Source organism: Perissodus microlepis, chromosome 13 (genome assembly GCF_051167445.1).
Source record: "Perissodus microlepis isolate ML-2025 ecotype Zambia chromosome 13, ASM5116744v1, whole genome shotgun sequence".
Lineage (NCBI taxonomy): Eukaryota > Metazoa > Chordata > Actinopteri > Cichliformes > Cichlidae > Perissodus > Perissodus microlepis.
In genome coordinates this window covers 16124519-16140018 of record NC_140473.1, presented here as the reverse complement: position 1 = coordinate 16140018, position 15500 = coordinate 16124519, and the positions used below count along the sequence as shown (strand labels likewise).

Below are 15500 nucleotides of genomic sequence, written 5' to 3'. Positions count from 1 at the left end.
CTTTCTCAGTAATAAGAAAATAATGTCGCCCCACAGTCCATTTACTACACCTTTCAGCACATTGTTTTTTTCTCATCCCTTTGATGGCTTCAAGGTGCAAATGTGAGCATATTCAATATCTAGCTCACGTTACAGAAGAGGACCAACCATAAATGGAGTAATTTTTTTTTTTTGCAGGTAATTTCAAAGTTCAACAAACATCAGCACACACACAACTCAAGCAGTGCATCACAAAATGTATCTAATAGCTAATGTACAGTTGCTTTATTTCCCAGGGCGAGAAAAAACATTGGTGTGCAACACAGAGGTAGTGAAAAATGTAAGAAAGAGAGGACAGGAGAGGAAGATGAGAGCGTTTTTTCAAAAGTAGGTAATGCTTATTTATAAAGCACCTTTCATGTGCTCAAAAAGCATTTTACACAAATTAGAGTAAAATAAATGACAAAATGAAATGCTGTAAAAAATAAATCAAAACAAAGTTAAGATACAGAATAAATTAAAATAAGAAAAATTTTCCAGTTTTATAAACTGGAAATTTAAATCTTGCATTAATGTCCAAATTTATTTTTAATCAGAGTTCTTCAGTCAGATGTTGGATCAGTACATGATGTGTTAAGTTACATCAAGTAAAACAGAAAACACAGTAGCAACACAGATCAGCTGATCACAGCCTGTACATTAAGAAAAATCTACTGCAGCTCACAAAAGAAATTCATATGTGACTTGTTTTTAAGTAATTCACATCCCCACATTGCACTGCAACACCTGATTTAACTACAAAACTCCACTTAGCCCCTGGTTTTAGCATATAGAAGGTCACATGTTTACCTACATTTTTATACCAAGCATACCATGAAGGACTTAATTTATACTAAAGTTATTATACATTTAAAAAATCAACTGGGTAGAAACTTTATTCCATTTTGGCTGCTTTGAAATGTCTCTGTTATCAGCTGATTAGATGACCCATCAGTTCCTGGTTATTGCTGATGAAATTCAAAGGTGTTTAATAAGTGGCCAGTATTAGTTAAAATAGTCAGTAATATCACATGGTATTATTATATTACATTTTTTTAGTCACTTACTTGAACAAGAAAAGAAACTGTTGAATCTAAGTTGTTGAAGGAATAACGTATTAATAAACTGATTAACATCAGCGTTTACAACAACAGCAACGTCATTCGCAGTAATGTGAGTCACTTTCTATTTATTGTGTTTTTAATAAGATTACAGAAAATGACAAATTAATCAGTAGCAATATTTTCAAAAAATGTATTTTACAGACATATGCAACATGTCAGTGATGTAAATATATAATACATTAACATAATAAAGAGAAAGAAAGAAAATGTGAGAAAGCATCCTGATCAATGATTTAATGTTTTTCTACTTACTAATGGCACCCGTTATATCTTAATTTCCCTTAAAAGAGCAACCTGTAACCAAAACACTCATAAAAAGACTTATCAAGAAAAAGTTAAATAAAAGAAGATAAAACCAGCAAAAATGACTCAAATACCACGTGCTAGATGTCACAGATTTAAGGAGAATGTAAGTCTGAAGCATATCTTACAGTCTTATACTCGTACCAAAGCCCCACACACTGAATGCAGGGTAGAGTGGCTCTTTAAATGTGGTCTGGATCTTGTGCAAAAGACGCATGCCATCAGAGACACTGTAAAATGCCAGTGTTCCTGCTGCATGGTCCAGGTACACGCCAATACGAGAAGACACCGGAGCAGTGATGTCTGTGCTTTTGTTGTTGTGCACAAAAGAGAATTTGGAGTCAGAGCAGTACAGACTCCAGGACTTGTCATTCCAGCCCAAGCTGCATTCGTTGGCATTCCCTTTACGACGGATTCCTCTGTAGGTAACGGCCACATCTATCTCTGTTCCCTTCCAGTCCACCTCCCAGTAGCAACGAGTCCCAATCACACTATCCCTGCACAACACCTGGAAGAGAAAGGATGAAATGAAAGCTTAAAAGGCATGATTTCACAAACTATAGAAATTACTTTTTTTCCCTAATAATTTGATTAACTCTCTCTTTCATCCTGTTTAATATGAAACCTCACCTGCTGCCAGTGGTCAAATCGGTCAGGGTGGTCAGGGTAGTTCTTGGGTTCATTCTTCATCGTGGCAGCTCTGTTACCCTCAGACAAGTAAAGGTTGGGGTGAACAGTGTTGACATCCAGAATCAGCTGACCAGTATCTGAACACAGCAGAAAAACAAGTCAAACACTCTATTCTGCAAAGAAAAAATACTTGATGAACTGAAACACTCTTCTCTTCTCTGGGCCCAAGCAACGTGGAAAACTAACATCAGGTCTGATGATCAAAATAAAAAATTCTTCTTGGAAATCATGGATGCATGTTCTAGGATTAAATGCGATAGTAGTTTTTTACCACCTCACGCTTCAAAATCCAGTATCCGACATAGTATGAGAGTAGTAGTGTGCATAGCATAGGTGACCTGCGCATTGGTAAAGGCATGCTAGAGGACATAAACAACATCTATAGATAAATATGCTGATATCTACAGTGTCTACGCAGGGAAGGTTTTCCTTATATCATTGAATTGCTGAACGACTGAAGCATGAATGGGAAAACATTTCCCTTTCAAAAGTAATTGTCTTCACTTAGCAAATGCTTAAAGAGTGCTAACAAAACCATAGGTGATGCGGACAGTAGTTAATATTCCCCTATCCTATCTAAAAGTGTGTCAAACAGCATTCTCAGATTGAGCATTTGATATGTTTATGTTATTTCAGGAAACTATTTAGATTTAAGTGATTAGCAGATGATTGGCATTCTGTGCTTCTAGCTGATGTCTGACAATGAGGAGACAGCCTACAGTGTTAATGTGGATGAGTGATGTATAGACAATAACCTGGAGCTCCATTGAAGAAGAAGGAGATCATTAAAGAGAACAAAAGAAATAAAGTATCTCCAAAAACACATACATGGAGAATCAGTGGAAAAGGCAAAGTAAAGTTCGCCAGAGTCTCTGTTTTAAAACAGCTAACTAAAGAGGACCATGGAGAGTATCCTCACCAGCTGTGCCACCCTGTGCAGCTACCTGAACAGAGCTCTCAATCCTGGATAACATCTATGCTAGCTATCTGACAAAGAGGGCCAGCAGTATTTTCAAAGTCCTACCACACCCCTGACACTCCCTGTGGATAGTTCAGGACAATACATCATCACAGTAACTGACTGAGGAACAGCTTTTTTCCCTGGACTCCATCTTACTCCTCCTTGCCACGTCAAAGCACAGTTTCAAAGACCTATAAGCGGTGACACACACACACACATAGCACTACACACACCAGTTCATCAGGTCTGTAATATATGTTGATATACCAGCCTTTGTCCTCAGATACTGTTAGAGTATGAAAACTTCAAAACCTTGTGCTCCTGCTATACTTTAGAAATATTACAATTTTTAGCTCATATATAGAATGTTTCGCTATATATAATCTAATTATTCTTTCCTATTTTTCATATATTTGCACCTGTTTTTTGTTATATATCTATGAGAGATATGTGCCTGAGAGATATGTGCCTGAGAGATATGTGCCTGAGTATGGTAACAATTGTGATTATACCTTTAAAAAAGGTTTCTAGCTCCCATGAATCAGCTCATTCAAAGGTTTTTATAGGTGCCATAAAAGCAGGAACACCTGTATTTACTTAAGTAACTTTGCTTCCTTATGTTTCACCAAACCAGTTCTGCCACCAGCATACCTCCCACTGCAAGTTTCGGTCATTTCACACACAGAGCTGCATATCCATGCATGAAACAGTAACTGGAGCTATTTAACATTAGATAATAATACAAAATGTGCTTCCCATGACAGAATGTAAGTAGGATATTCTGTAAATGCAATGCTGGTGCGGAAGGTTTACAGATAGGCTGAAGGAAAGTTACAAAAATGAATCCGGTAACTCACATCTCAAGAAATCTTCTCTTGCTCTTGGTTCATCTCTTATCTTTGGTTCCTCCCTCAGAACGGATTCTCTTCTTGACTTTCTTTCTTCATTTTCTTCTGTGATGTGGACTTCCTTCACTGTGAAGGCAAATTAAAAATGCACATACACAACAGCAGATTAAGAAACAACAGAAAAAAAGCACATATCATCTGCGCTATCTGAGATGAAAAAAGGCAAGTCTGTTCACCTGCTCCTGAGATTTTGCTCATTTCAACTTTGCTGACTTCTTCCACTTGTAATTTCAGTGCAGAGATGGCTCTCTTGGTAGCATCAAAGGAGTAATAGGGTGCGACTCTGATTTTGTTGAGATCTTCATATCCCGAGGGGCCTGACAGGGACTGCCAACTCTGGCGAAATAAAAAAGAAGAAGAAGACACATGAGACATAATAGACAGTGAATATTTTTACTCTTTTCTCCAAAGACCCCTGACTTTCACACCATATGTTATCTTGGTTGGGGTCGCCAGCCTCACCTGTAGGAAGTGTATGTGATCATCAGTGTGTGAAAGCAACTCCAGGTCATTGTGCTTCTTCTTCAGCAGAGTAATCTCCTCTTCTAAACGATCCAGCAGTGTTTCGGCCTGGGTCACGGTGGTCCTTTCGTGGGTGCGGATCATTTCCTTGACTTCAATATACTTTCTCTCGATGGAAAGCAGAAGCTCAGTGAATATGCGCTCGTTTTCCTCTAAGACTGTTTGAGCAGAATGCTGGTGAGATACAAAGGAGAGGAAGATTTTTTCACATCATGATTTAAAAACGGTTACTTTTAAAAAGAATATTTTAATTGTTATAGTTAGATTAGTGTGACTTGCACGAGGCAACTTTCTGACTTACTTTAAGTGATTCGACAGCCTGTCGGAGGTCTTGCCACTTTTTAACCCTCTGATCAATCCTTTGTTGAGATTTGTGCAGCGTAACACTAAGTTGTTTCTATAGCAGCAAAGACAAGAAAGAAGCCATCACTAGTCATTAGTGGATTGTCGATAACGTATTTGCTGTGTTCACAGTGTTGCTTTCGCCACTTACTTGTTTCTCAGTCCTCTCAGTGCCAGCCGGGACGATGTCATGGTGTTTGTGTTCATCCATCATGCACAAAACGCACACCGATGTCTCATCAGTGCGACAGAAAGCCTCCAGCAGCTTGTCATGCTGTGCGCAGAGCTTCTCTCTCATCTGACCCGTAGCTTTGACCAGCTTGTGCTTCATCAGGGTAGGGTAGTTGTAGTGAGACTGGACGTGAGTCTCACAGTAGGATGCCAGGCACACCAAGCAGGACTTCTCAGCTTTCTGCTTCTTTGTTGTGCAGAAGTCGCACAGGACGTCCCCGCTCCTGGCCAGGGTCCTGGCTTGGCTGCGACTGTTGGGTCGACGAGATTTATCCAAGCTGGTGTATCTGTCCAAATCCAGGCTCCCGCTGTGTGACATTTTCTTACCAGGAGATAAAAAATATATTTAGAAAAAAAAACAATCCACAAGTGATTAAAGTTCAGCGACTGTGGGAAGTTTTTAGGAAATCTGATGAGATGAGCAGCTAAAGAAAAGACTTGATTGAAAGTAAGCCGGGCAAGGAATCTACGAGGAGCTCCTGAAGTTGATCGCTACACTGAAACTGCGTGACAAAAGCTGTGAGTAACAGAATGTCTGCTATGTAATACGCTCTCTTTGTAAAACCAGTATTCCTAGTTGGACTTTAAATAATCAAAGAATGGGTGGTGCCTGAAATAAAGACAAGTGAGACAGAGAAAAGGAAATAAAAAAAGGACTACTTACTGATGAACTTAATAACTACATGTCATAAAAGTGTCAGAATTACTAGCTAGACTGTTGAAGAATTCATTTGTTATGGTTGTGTTTTATAGACCTCTATATGTAACCATACTTAATGCCACTCTCACTAACAGAACATTCATCAACAATATGAAGGGGAAAACAGCATCATCTTGTGGGATTCCTTCTTTACTACACCAAGTCTACATAGCTTACACCTTTAAAGACATGTGCATTGTGAAAATATAACAGAAGCATCTAGACTGCTGTGCCAGTAGTTGATAATTCCCCCCAAAGCTGATGGATTTCCATTAAAAAAAAGACTAGTGTCATACAAAAAAATAAACAAAAAGCCATTTTGATTTTTTTAACCCTTTGTCATCTTTCTGCATTTTTTGTGTGACAGGTATACAGTGTAGTCTCACATCTCCTACAGTTTGCAAGAAGGTGTTCGCTTTGATATTTCCCTATAGAATTTTGCGCTAATATTCAGGCTAAATTTGCCTAACAACTCCCCCACCCATCATCTTTTCACTGTGACAAACTAATTCAGTATGTTTTAAGCAAATATTTGTAAATGTAGAAGTCAGCAAATTGAACATTCAAATAAGAATTATAATCGTTTAGGAATAGGTTGGCAATAACAGTTGTAATCAGTGACAGAATACATACAATCATTTCTATGTAAAAGTCCAAAAGGGGTCATTGGTGACTATTATATTTTACAATTCACAGATGACTTAAAGAACCTTGCTGACCTGATGATGATGTTTATATTATATTAACCTTTTAAACTTCTCCATTTCATTTTTGTTTGTTTGATTGATTTTATCTCTGATTGATTTTCTAATTAATTATTATTTTCAGACATTTTTATGGGGAAAAGGATTTTGTCCTGACTCATCTCTGTAGATTAGTTTTTTTTTCTTTGTCACTTTATGCATCAAATATCTGCCTGAAGTCTTGCTACTTTATGTCTGTTGCAATGATTGGCTGCAAAAAATTACAATGAAATGTTAATAAAACCCATAAGAAAGTAATAATAATTTAGTTATTAGTAATTTAGTTATTGTAATTACTACAGCTCTACACATCACCTGTATTGAAAATTAGTGCCACCACAGTTCTTCTCCATTCCTCAGACATCCTCATACTCTCCAATACTGTGCAAAACAGTCTGTTTACAAAGTCCACCACCCTCTCTCCTGTACACCTCCATACCTCCACAGGTAAGTCATCTGGACCAACTGCCTTTAAACTCTTCTTTCTCTTCATAGCTGCCCACTCTTCCCCCTGTATTATGTCCTGATTATGTTTTTGAGTGAATATGATCACCTACAAAGAAGCTATTACAGCCCTAACTGGTAGACCGAGTATTATGAGCAGATATCGTCCAGACACAGATGTATCTGCATTTGCTTTCTTTCAGTCCAACACCTGCCCTCATTTTGGTGGGTTGACTGGCATAGTAGCATTCAATCAGTGCTATATTATCAGTGTAACAGTAGCCTTTTTCTTATTAGTTTGCAGTGGTTCTTCTGACCTTGTTAGTTATGTGTCCCTTGCTTGTGCCCTGAGGGAATTTGGGATAATTGAGGATCTACTCTGGGGACCTTTACTGGATACATGCCCTGACCAGTATTTGGTCTCCAACCTGTTGTTCCAGAGACTGTAAAGCTGCCACTACAGTATCCACATAATATGGTTACAAAGCAGGGACCAGGAACTGAAGGAACAACTGGAGCAGATGTGGATTTTATGGAAGGAGCTGGAAACTGGAAAAGTGGCTGCAGCAGATTCCAGCATCTGTCCAAAGGAGTGCAGTGCTAGGAACAGCTAATATACTTGGCCAATGGTAAAGGCCCTGAGCTTGAGGACCACACAAATACAGCTTTATCTATTCAATTATTTATTTAGGCTTAAAAAAAACTTTTTTGAATTTAGATTTATTGCACGTTTTTTGCCATGTTAGAATATTTTTTTTCACATTATATTTTATTTTATCGATCTGTATTGTCATAGCTTGCCTTTTTTGGGGGGGGGGAAGAAACAGGAACATTAGCGGGTGAACTGATATAAACCTCATATTCAACTTTGTTACAATACAGTAAAATAACGTCAGAGCCACTGTTATGGATAAACACTGCAAACTAAAAACCGTAAAGGAAATCTCCAGGCTTGTGTCTGTGGTGCATTGTCGACTCCCAGCCTGTAGGGGGTGATTGTGGTTTCCGTGCTGCGTTGAAAGGACAATGGTTGCTTTCGCTAAAGTGCGTCGGTTGTCCAACGTTGGCGCCAGATGAGCTGTGGCGCCAGCTACACACACAGGCATAGAGAAAGAGAGAGAGAGGGCTAGAGAGGGAGGAAGATACTGAGCAGTCTACCCAGGCTTACTACATACAGCTTGCAACGCTTCTCTCTTTTTAAAATTCTCTTTTCAGCAGTCACAAAGTAAGCGGACAGAAAGGTGGGTGCGGGCCTGCAAGAATTTACACGTTTAAACAGCCGTGATCCTTTATTCCTAATGATGTGTTATATCGTTTAAATTCAGCATACTCTGGCATCAATAGCAGCAACGGCAGAGAGGCATAGAGGGTCGTTTGTGTTCAGCTTAATATATCATCGTAGTTTTTATCGTTATTTTAGTCAGCGGTGTGTCTTGTGCGCCTCGGGTTCTGAACTTTGAAATGGAAAAATACAGGCCCGGGCTGGCACTGCTTGTGACATTATGTGCTGCTAGAACAGCAGGCAAGCACAGCAACACACTGGTATAAAAGACTATTTCAGGTTCGACTCCTATCCAGGCTATCTTTTGATTGCCGTTTGCGATTGCTGCAGACTCAACTCGTCTGTATTTCTTTCTATTTGCTTGCAGTTTGTCTTTGCATGCGAAACCACACTTAAACATGGTCGGATGGGCGGTTTAGTAAAGCTTCCGCTCCAGTGTTTTACTATCTACAGGCTATAGAACTAAACTGGAGTGTAGGCTCTAACTGTGTTAGCAGACTGGATTAGCTGGGGGTTAGCTTGGCATCGTGGCTATCTAGCCAGCACGCTAATAATGTCTCGGCTGGATAGCTGCTAACATCAGCAAGGCCGCCATTGGAGTCGTGCGTGCGGTTTGTCGACTGCTGCCGCAGTGAAGGAGTGCTTCGGGTTTGTAGCCAAGACTCATCGTGTCCTTTCAAGTAGCGATTAAACGGCTTTTCTTGGTTGTTTTTGTCCGTATAATTCATTTCAGGCTGCATATGGTGGCGGATTTGTGTTTCGAGAAGTTCTTGTCTGCGTAAAAGACGTCCTTTCCCGGGCTTTTCGCACACCGTTTCGGGCTTTCATGGTTAGCCATCTTTGTTTCAGCTAGCTCACTCCTGACTGGAAATCACGGTGTGGCGCTTAGCGTGCTAACCAACTTGTCGTCGGCGTTGGTGTTGTGCGATAACGTTACTAGCGCTCAAACTATGATTTATGGTTGTCTCTGTGGTTTCCTGAGCACTCTTGGTTAATCTTTGTGAGCATAGCGCTGTCGAGATCGCTCTAATTTTAATGTTTAGAATGGCGGAAGCTAGTGCAGCTACCATTAGCAAGCGGCAGCCATCTTAGGCGAGTGTGTAATCTTGGCTAGCCTGGAAGTGCTGGTGTGGCACAACAAGATGGCCTGTTAATACTCGCACAAGGAGAATTTCCGCGTCGGTCGTTGTCATAAATTGCACTTGAGCGTAAAATTCAGTGCTGGTTTGGTGTAAGTATTTCGCTGTTTATGGACTTCTCACTACAATTACTCTGGGGAGGTTTTCCTTGAAGCTAGTTAGCTGGCTAAATCGTGAACACATTAGCAGCTAACACAATGCTGTTTTATCGTTAACCAGTCTCCCATCGACCGTAGCCAGCTAACTAGCGGCTATATTGGCTATTTGTAGCTTATTTGGAAGGCTAGCAACCAGCAGTTAAATGTTTAATAACAAAACCCTGCTGTTTAGATGTCCCGTTCTTATTTCGAGATGTATTCAGTTATGACTCATAATGAACTGCGCAGATAAGCGACAAGTGTAGGCCAGCCAAGTTTTTTGCTTGCGGATTAAGATAGAATTGCGAGTCTGATTATGATGTTCAGTTGGATTTTAACATTTGTTAGCTGAGGAAGTCTGCGCTAACTTGGCTAGCAAATTGTTGGTAAACCTTTCTTAGTAGTATTTGAAATTGTCAGGTTATGTGAGATGAGGAGTGCAGGCATGAAAACATTATAATACTCCTGTCCCACCACTTTATTCATGCACAGTTTCTGAGCATAATGCTAAAGATTGAGCCGTTTTAAAACCTATTACCTTAGGCCAGTGGTTGTATAGTACAGTATACAAATACACTTAAATCCAATTATGGCCCCTCTTGTCTTGCCGATCATCTGTTAAACAAACGAGTCACCATCGTTTGTTTGTGCTGCTTTTTGTGTTTGTGGAGGTCATGACTGTAAATCCTGGACATACACAGTGATCTTTACCTGGAGAATAGGTGGCAAAATTATGTTCACCAAGATTTGCTTTTGCTTACCTTGTCTAACTAGATTAAACCTGACTGTTGGCGTGAAAACTGTCTTATTTAACTTATAATTTGGAGAGGCTGTGTATGTTTGATTCAGTATTAAATCTTTGTTTTTGGTATGGATTTAAATCCTCCCAATGATGGATCCATCAATTTTCTTCCACTTATCCAATGTAAACTGTGCAACTGTAACAGAAAACACGTTTTTGTATAAGGGACAGAACTGAACAGTGGTCATACTTTCACACTTCCCATGTGATTGTAATAACTGGATGAACTGTTCACATTACTCTTGTTTTATTTGTTAAATAATAGATCTGATGTCTGCTCATAGTGTACACGTCTTGCTCAACAATTAATACTTAGAGTATACTTATTAGTGAGTGCTGATATTCCGTTTATTCAATTATCCTGTTTTTTCAGAAATGACTCGACTATGTTGGCTGAAACTGGGCTAGTGCTGTGTAATTAACTGAATTTTAGTGTCAGTTACTGTTTTGGATTTCAGTTGTTATTATGAAAACGAGGTAATTGAGGTCAAACTTCATGTTTTGATTAATAATATTGCTCTAATTTTGTCTTTCAGTCCAACTTTTGGTGCTCCCTGAAAGCCCAAAAGTTTCCAGAAAACCCACCATTTTAAGGACTCCGTTTTCAAGTTCAGCAAATCTACGATTTTACCAAAGTTAGTAAACTTTGCCATGATCTGTCAGCCAGACTTAGACTCCTACTTAAAATTTCATTACATTTATAAGTGACAGTCAAGCAAAAGTTTTTCTTTACCAAATGCTTTTAGCTGTGAACAGTTATCTAAAATAAATTGTTTATTTTCCACTCTCACAGGTCTGCTTGACAACAAGAGCAACAGCGCGGCACAACACAAGACAAAGGTCTATCCCCCCGATTCTTTAGTAGGTCATCATCCGGCAAGAAAACGGAGGTCGTGGGGTTGGAGTGTGTTCTCATGGCCGAGTCAGAGACTGAATGTGACACACCCGGCCTTGACACACTTGGGTCGGAGTGTGTCATAGCCCACAGCCATGTCGACCTTCACTATGGAGCAGAAACTGAGATTATGACAGAAGAAAAGCGTGGATTAGAGCTGGAAATCCACGGTTCAGACTTAAAGATCCAGGGACTGGGGACAGAGCTCGGAGCTGTAGCCTGTGTGGATGCAATTGTAGCCGAGACAGACCATGATTACATTAAAGTGGAACATGGTGACATGCACTGTTTCACTGGAGCTGAAATCAAGACGACGGGAAACGAGGCTCTGCTGGGAGAGGTGCTGCTTAAGACGGAAAGTGAACATGTGGTAAAAGTGGAGTCTGACCATGGCGGGGAGCTGACAGTTGAGTCTGAAAACGGTGTAATCATACATGAAGCCCATGGCCTGCAGTGCAACGAGTGCGGGGAAATCTTTGGCAGCATAGCTGATCTTCACCAGCACTTTGAGATCCACAAGGACCTCAACCCTTACATCTGTGTCCACTGTGGTGAGAGCTTTGCTGTAGAGGCCAGTCTCAAGCAGCATATGAAGATTCACATGAAAGAGAAGCCCTATGTCTCCCCAGGAGTTGAGATGATGGGCAAAGATGTTATTGATGCCTTCAGCCTTAAGTCTCATCAGATGATTCATTTGCCAGACAAGCCCCACAGATGCTCAGAGTGTGGTAAGAGCTTTGCAGCTGCAATCACCCTAAGGGAACACATGAAGATGCATTCAGAGGACAAACCCTACAAGTGCACTCAGTGTCGGAAGAGCTTTGTCCGCAGAAGGCATCTGAAAAAACACCAGGAGGTGCACGCACGTGAGAAGCCATATACCTGTGGGCAGTGTGGCAAAGGCTTTGCTACTTCTTCAAACTTGAAGCAGCACCAGAAGACCCATGCTGCGGTCGTGCTTGGAGACAAACCCCACCGATGCGCACAGTGCGGGAAGTGTTTTGCTGCAGCCGCCACTCTGAGAGAGCACCAGAGGATCCACTCGGGCGAGAAGCCGTACAAATGCAACATGTGCAGGAAGAGTTTTGTCCGCAAACGCCATCTGAAGAAGCACCAGCAAGTCCACGCCGGAGGCAAGCCCTACACCTGCAGACACTGCAACAAGGGCTTTAATCACTCCTCTTCACTCTCCCGCCATCACAAGACACACCTGCAGAATCCAGTGTTTTCTCCACCTCAGCCTGGGAAACCCATGACCTACGGCACTCCCCCAAAGCAGAGAGTGCATCAGCAGGGAGAGAAGCCCTACATGTGTCACCACTGTGATAAGGGCTTCAATCATTCCTCTTCCTTGTCGCGGCACCAAAGAGTCCACTCTGAGGGAAAGAGCTACACCTGTGCTCACTGTGGCAAAAGATTCAATCACTCCTCCTCGCTTGCAAGGCATCAGAGAGTTCACTTGGAGAACAAGCAACAACAGCAGCAGCCGCAACCACCGCAGGCACAACAGCAGCAGTACACCACCATCCCCACAGGGAAGGGATTCCCCAACAATACCTTCCCAAAGCAGCGCATCCTGACGGTTGAAAAGCCATACAGATGCTCCCAATGTGGAAAAGGCTTTAACCATTCTTCTTCCCTCTCCAGACATCATAGGATCCACGTAGACCAGTGAGCACCCTTTTCCCACCCTCACATGTGGTCCCATGCAACGCGGCTCCCCCCGCTCCCAAGAAACCCTCCCTTATCCTATCCTCCATTTATGTTCTACCAATGTTCTCTTCATTGATATTACCACATGACAGGAAATGCCAGGCCCAGCTTCTATAGACAGGAGAGGTCAGGTAAGCACATGACGCTGAAGTGGAGCAGCTGAGAATGGATGGACAGTAACACACAAGTCTTCAAAAGGACGCGGCTTGGCCTGAAAGACTGTGCAACCTATAATTCAGAGCTGAACCCGGGGCTTTGTGCTCAGTTTAAAGAGGGTATAATAATAGATTCTTGAAGAAGTCTCTATTCTTGTTTGTGATTATGCTTCACATGCTCCAGGACCTCTTTTCGAACACTTTTAAAGAAAACAAAATGTGATTTGAAGATCTACGTGATAAATTTGTTACCTGGGGGAGCGGTGGGGGGGAAATGTGTTTCGCCCACTGGTTGGTTTTTCAGTCATGCACCTTCAGGTGGGCAAATAAGCTTTTCAGCTGCAACTTTATCCAAGGTTACCAACACAATTGGTGAACGAGAACTGTTTCGATTTAAATAGCTATTTCGTTTTCTCTCACACAACCCATGTGAAGCAAATATCAGAAATCCAATGTAAATAATATTGATTTTCTTTTATATATATGTATAGGTGACTAGTGTGATGTTCCAAAAGATTACATTTTTGATAGTAAGCTCCACTTTGTCTCCACTTTTTTTTTTTTTTCTTTTATGACCTTTCTTTTTTTTTTTTTTTTTTTTAAAGTGCTGGAGATCAAATTGTTGCAGGTGTTCAGTTGCAGCTTGTTCTTGACATTGGGCTCCACCAGACTTGAGCCATCCTGTATATTTATAAGGTTGTTATTTTGTATGTCTATGATGAGTTAGCGTTGCTGCATAGACTGTACAGAGAGCAATACTGGCTGGCTGACACACTGTCTATTATGACCTGCGGTTTAGCCATAAAGAAATGCATAATAGAAAATAAAAACCTAATGGGTAGCATATTCCAACATGAGCCGTGTCCTAATTATTTACCGTGCAGTTTCCTCTGTACCCAAGCACCAAATGTACATTAAATGCAACATCACACTTTATTCCTTTGGAGACTAATTCAATTACCTGTGTATGGCATATAGGTAACTCTTACTCATGTTGATCTGCGAACTATCACAATTTGATCTAAATGGAGAGAGAAAAAAGATTGTGTATACTAAAAGACTACATGAGAAAATCTCACTTTTACAAGATTTTCCAATGTCCAACGGATAGCGCTCTATTTACTGTTCTGTGTAAAATATCTTTTACAAACATGTATTTTTTTAGATACGGCTTGGGCTATATGAAAGGGAATGAGAGAGATACAGTTTTTATCAGAGTGAACATTTTGGTGAGCAATATTTTCTTTTTATTTCAATAACAGTTGTGCTTCACTGTAGCATAGGTTTCTTCCTTGTGTTAGATAGGTGCCTTATTGCATGCTATGTAGAAATGTATGCCGAGCTGTTGAGAAAAAAAAAGTTAGGGGTTCCAGGAGTCTTTTGTTCTTATTCATACTAACTTTACCCTACATTTTAATTTGATGTCACTGATACCTATTTTTTTGCTTTTTTGCTTTTGCGTATATTACCATGTGTTTACACTGTTACTACCATATTGTCTATTTTTTTGCCCCTTCATTTTTGTCAATGGCCTCACTGTAGAGAGAAAACATGTAAAAGATCCATATAGACTTCTCTTAAGGGCAAATCCTGTAACACCTCTTCCCAGTTTCTGAGTGGCACATATATGGATAAATAAAGGTTGTTGACTACCTTGTGGTGTTCAGTCAATGGAGTACAGAGATTTATGACAGTCCATTATTTTCTAGATGAATGCCGTATTGCTGACATATAATTGGTGGGTTATGTGGGTTAATGTGTTGGCATGTTTACCTCAAGACAAGGTTGAGGTTGCATTTCCACAGTGTCTCCACATGGTGTCACTCTTTCTCCTTGAAACATCTTCAAGAACAGGGAGATTCTGGCTGTGAAGCAGGTCCTGGTCTTCAGTTTAACATCTGTTTAAATAGTAGTTTTATCCTTCCTGCAGCTGAACATTTTTAACTGAAACCTCACCTAAACTGGTTTGGCCTTCAAGGCTAGGAACAGCCCTTTTGAAACTATACAAAGAAAGCTTTTGGGAATTTCCTGTGACCTCTGTAAAAACATCCACGTAATGTCTCCCACGCTCACCACTACACTGGTAACCCTCAGAAATACTGAGGTTATGCAGACACATGGATATTTGCACTGGGGTGGCTGTGGTTCAAGAGGAAGAGTAGGTTATCCGCTGTTATGAAGATTGGTGGTTTGATCGTCGGCTCCTCCAACCGGCAGGTTGAACCATCCTTAGACAAGATAGTGAACCCCCGAAATTTACTTGCTTCTTAAAACCCAACAACATATTTTTTAATTCATTTATTCACAAAAATAAAATAAATTAGAATCTGTCTGTTTTAAGCAATATCTACCAGTTTAATAAAAGCAGAGCTGCTCAGTGCCAGTGCCTGA

The 15500-nt window shown here is 40.6% G+C and overlaps 2 protein-coding genes across 6 annotated transcripts; one reads left to right on the top strand and one right to left on the bottom strand.

The window, feature by feature from the left end:
* Positions 1 to 548: 548 nt before the first annotated feature.
* On the bottom strand, positions 549 to 5612 carry ftr14l (finTRIM family, member 14-like). Its single transcript, XM_084949679.1, has 7 exons — positions 5020 to 5612; positions 4828 to 4923; positions 4467 to 4700; positions 4181 to 4340; positions 3954 to 4070; positions 2076 to 2212; positions 549 to 1953 (listed from the first exon to the last, which is right to left on the bottom strand). Exons 1-7 carry the CDS (start codon positions 5416 to 5418, stop codon positions 1570 to 1572), a joined length of 1527 nt encoding a protein of 508 aa, XP_084805805.1. The 5' UTR covers positions 5419 to 5612; the 3' UTR covers positions 549 to 1569.
* Positions 5613 to 8029: 2417 nt separating this feature from the next.
* On the top strand, positions 8030 to 14763 carry LOC146374943 (uncharacterized). Of its 5 annotated transcripts, none has more exons than XM_084948504.1 (3): positions 8030 to 8211; positions 10883 to 10981; positions 11140 to 14763. In XM_084948504.1, the coding sequence occupies exon 3, from the start codon at positions 11261 to 11263 to the stop codon at positions 12914 to 12916; it is 1656 nt and encodes a 551-aa protein (XP_084804630.1). In that variant the 5' UTR covers positions 8030 to 8211; positions 10883 to 10981; positions 11140 to 11260; the 3' UTR covers positions 12917 to 14763. The 5 variants fall into 5 exon arrangements, with proteins under 5 accessions (XP_084804630.1, XP_084804629.1, XP_084804633.1 ...); XM_084948503.1 differs by having other exon boundaries at positions 8030 to 8227; XM_084948505.1 differs by lacking the exon at positions 8030 to 8211 and adding an exon at positions 8244 to 8916.
* Positions 14764 to 15500: the final 737 nt, after the last annotated feature.

What these genes read in the sequence shown, in the direction of transcription:
- ftr14l (XM_084949679.1), bottom strand. Translation starts at nt 5,418, where the DNA reads ATGTCACACAGCGGGAGCCTGGATTTGGACAGATACACCAGCTTGGAT. An exon ending in CTGAGAGGACTGAGAAACAA is followed by an intron (nt 4,924 to 5,019) that starts GTAAGTGGCGAA and finishes TTGCTGCTATAG; the next exon opens with AAACAACTTAGTGTTACGCT. An exon ending in AGGCTGTCGAATCACTTAAA is followed by an intron (nt 4,701 to 4,827) that starts GTAAGTCAGAAA and finishes GTATCTCACCAG; the next exon opens with CATTCTGCTCAAACAGTCTT.
- LOC146374943 (XM_084948504.1), top strand. Translation starts at nt 11,261, where the DNA reads ATGGCCGAGTCAGAGACTGAATGTGACACACCCGGCCTTGACACACTT.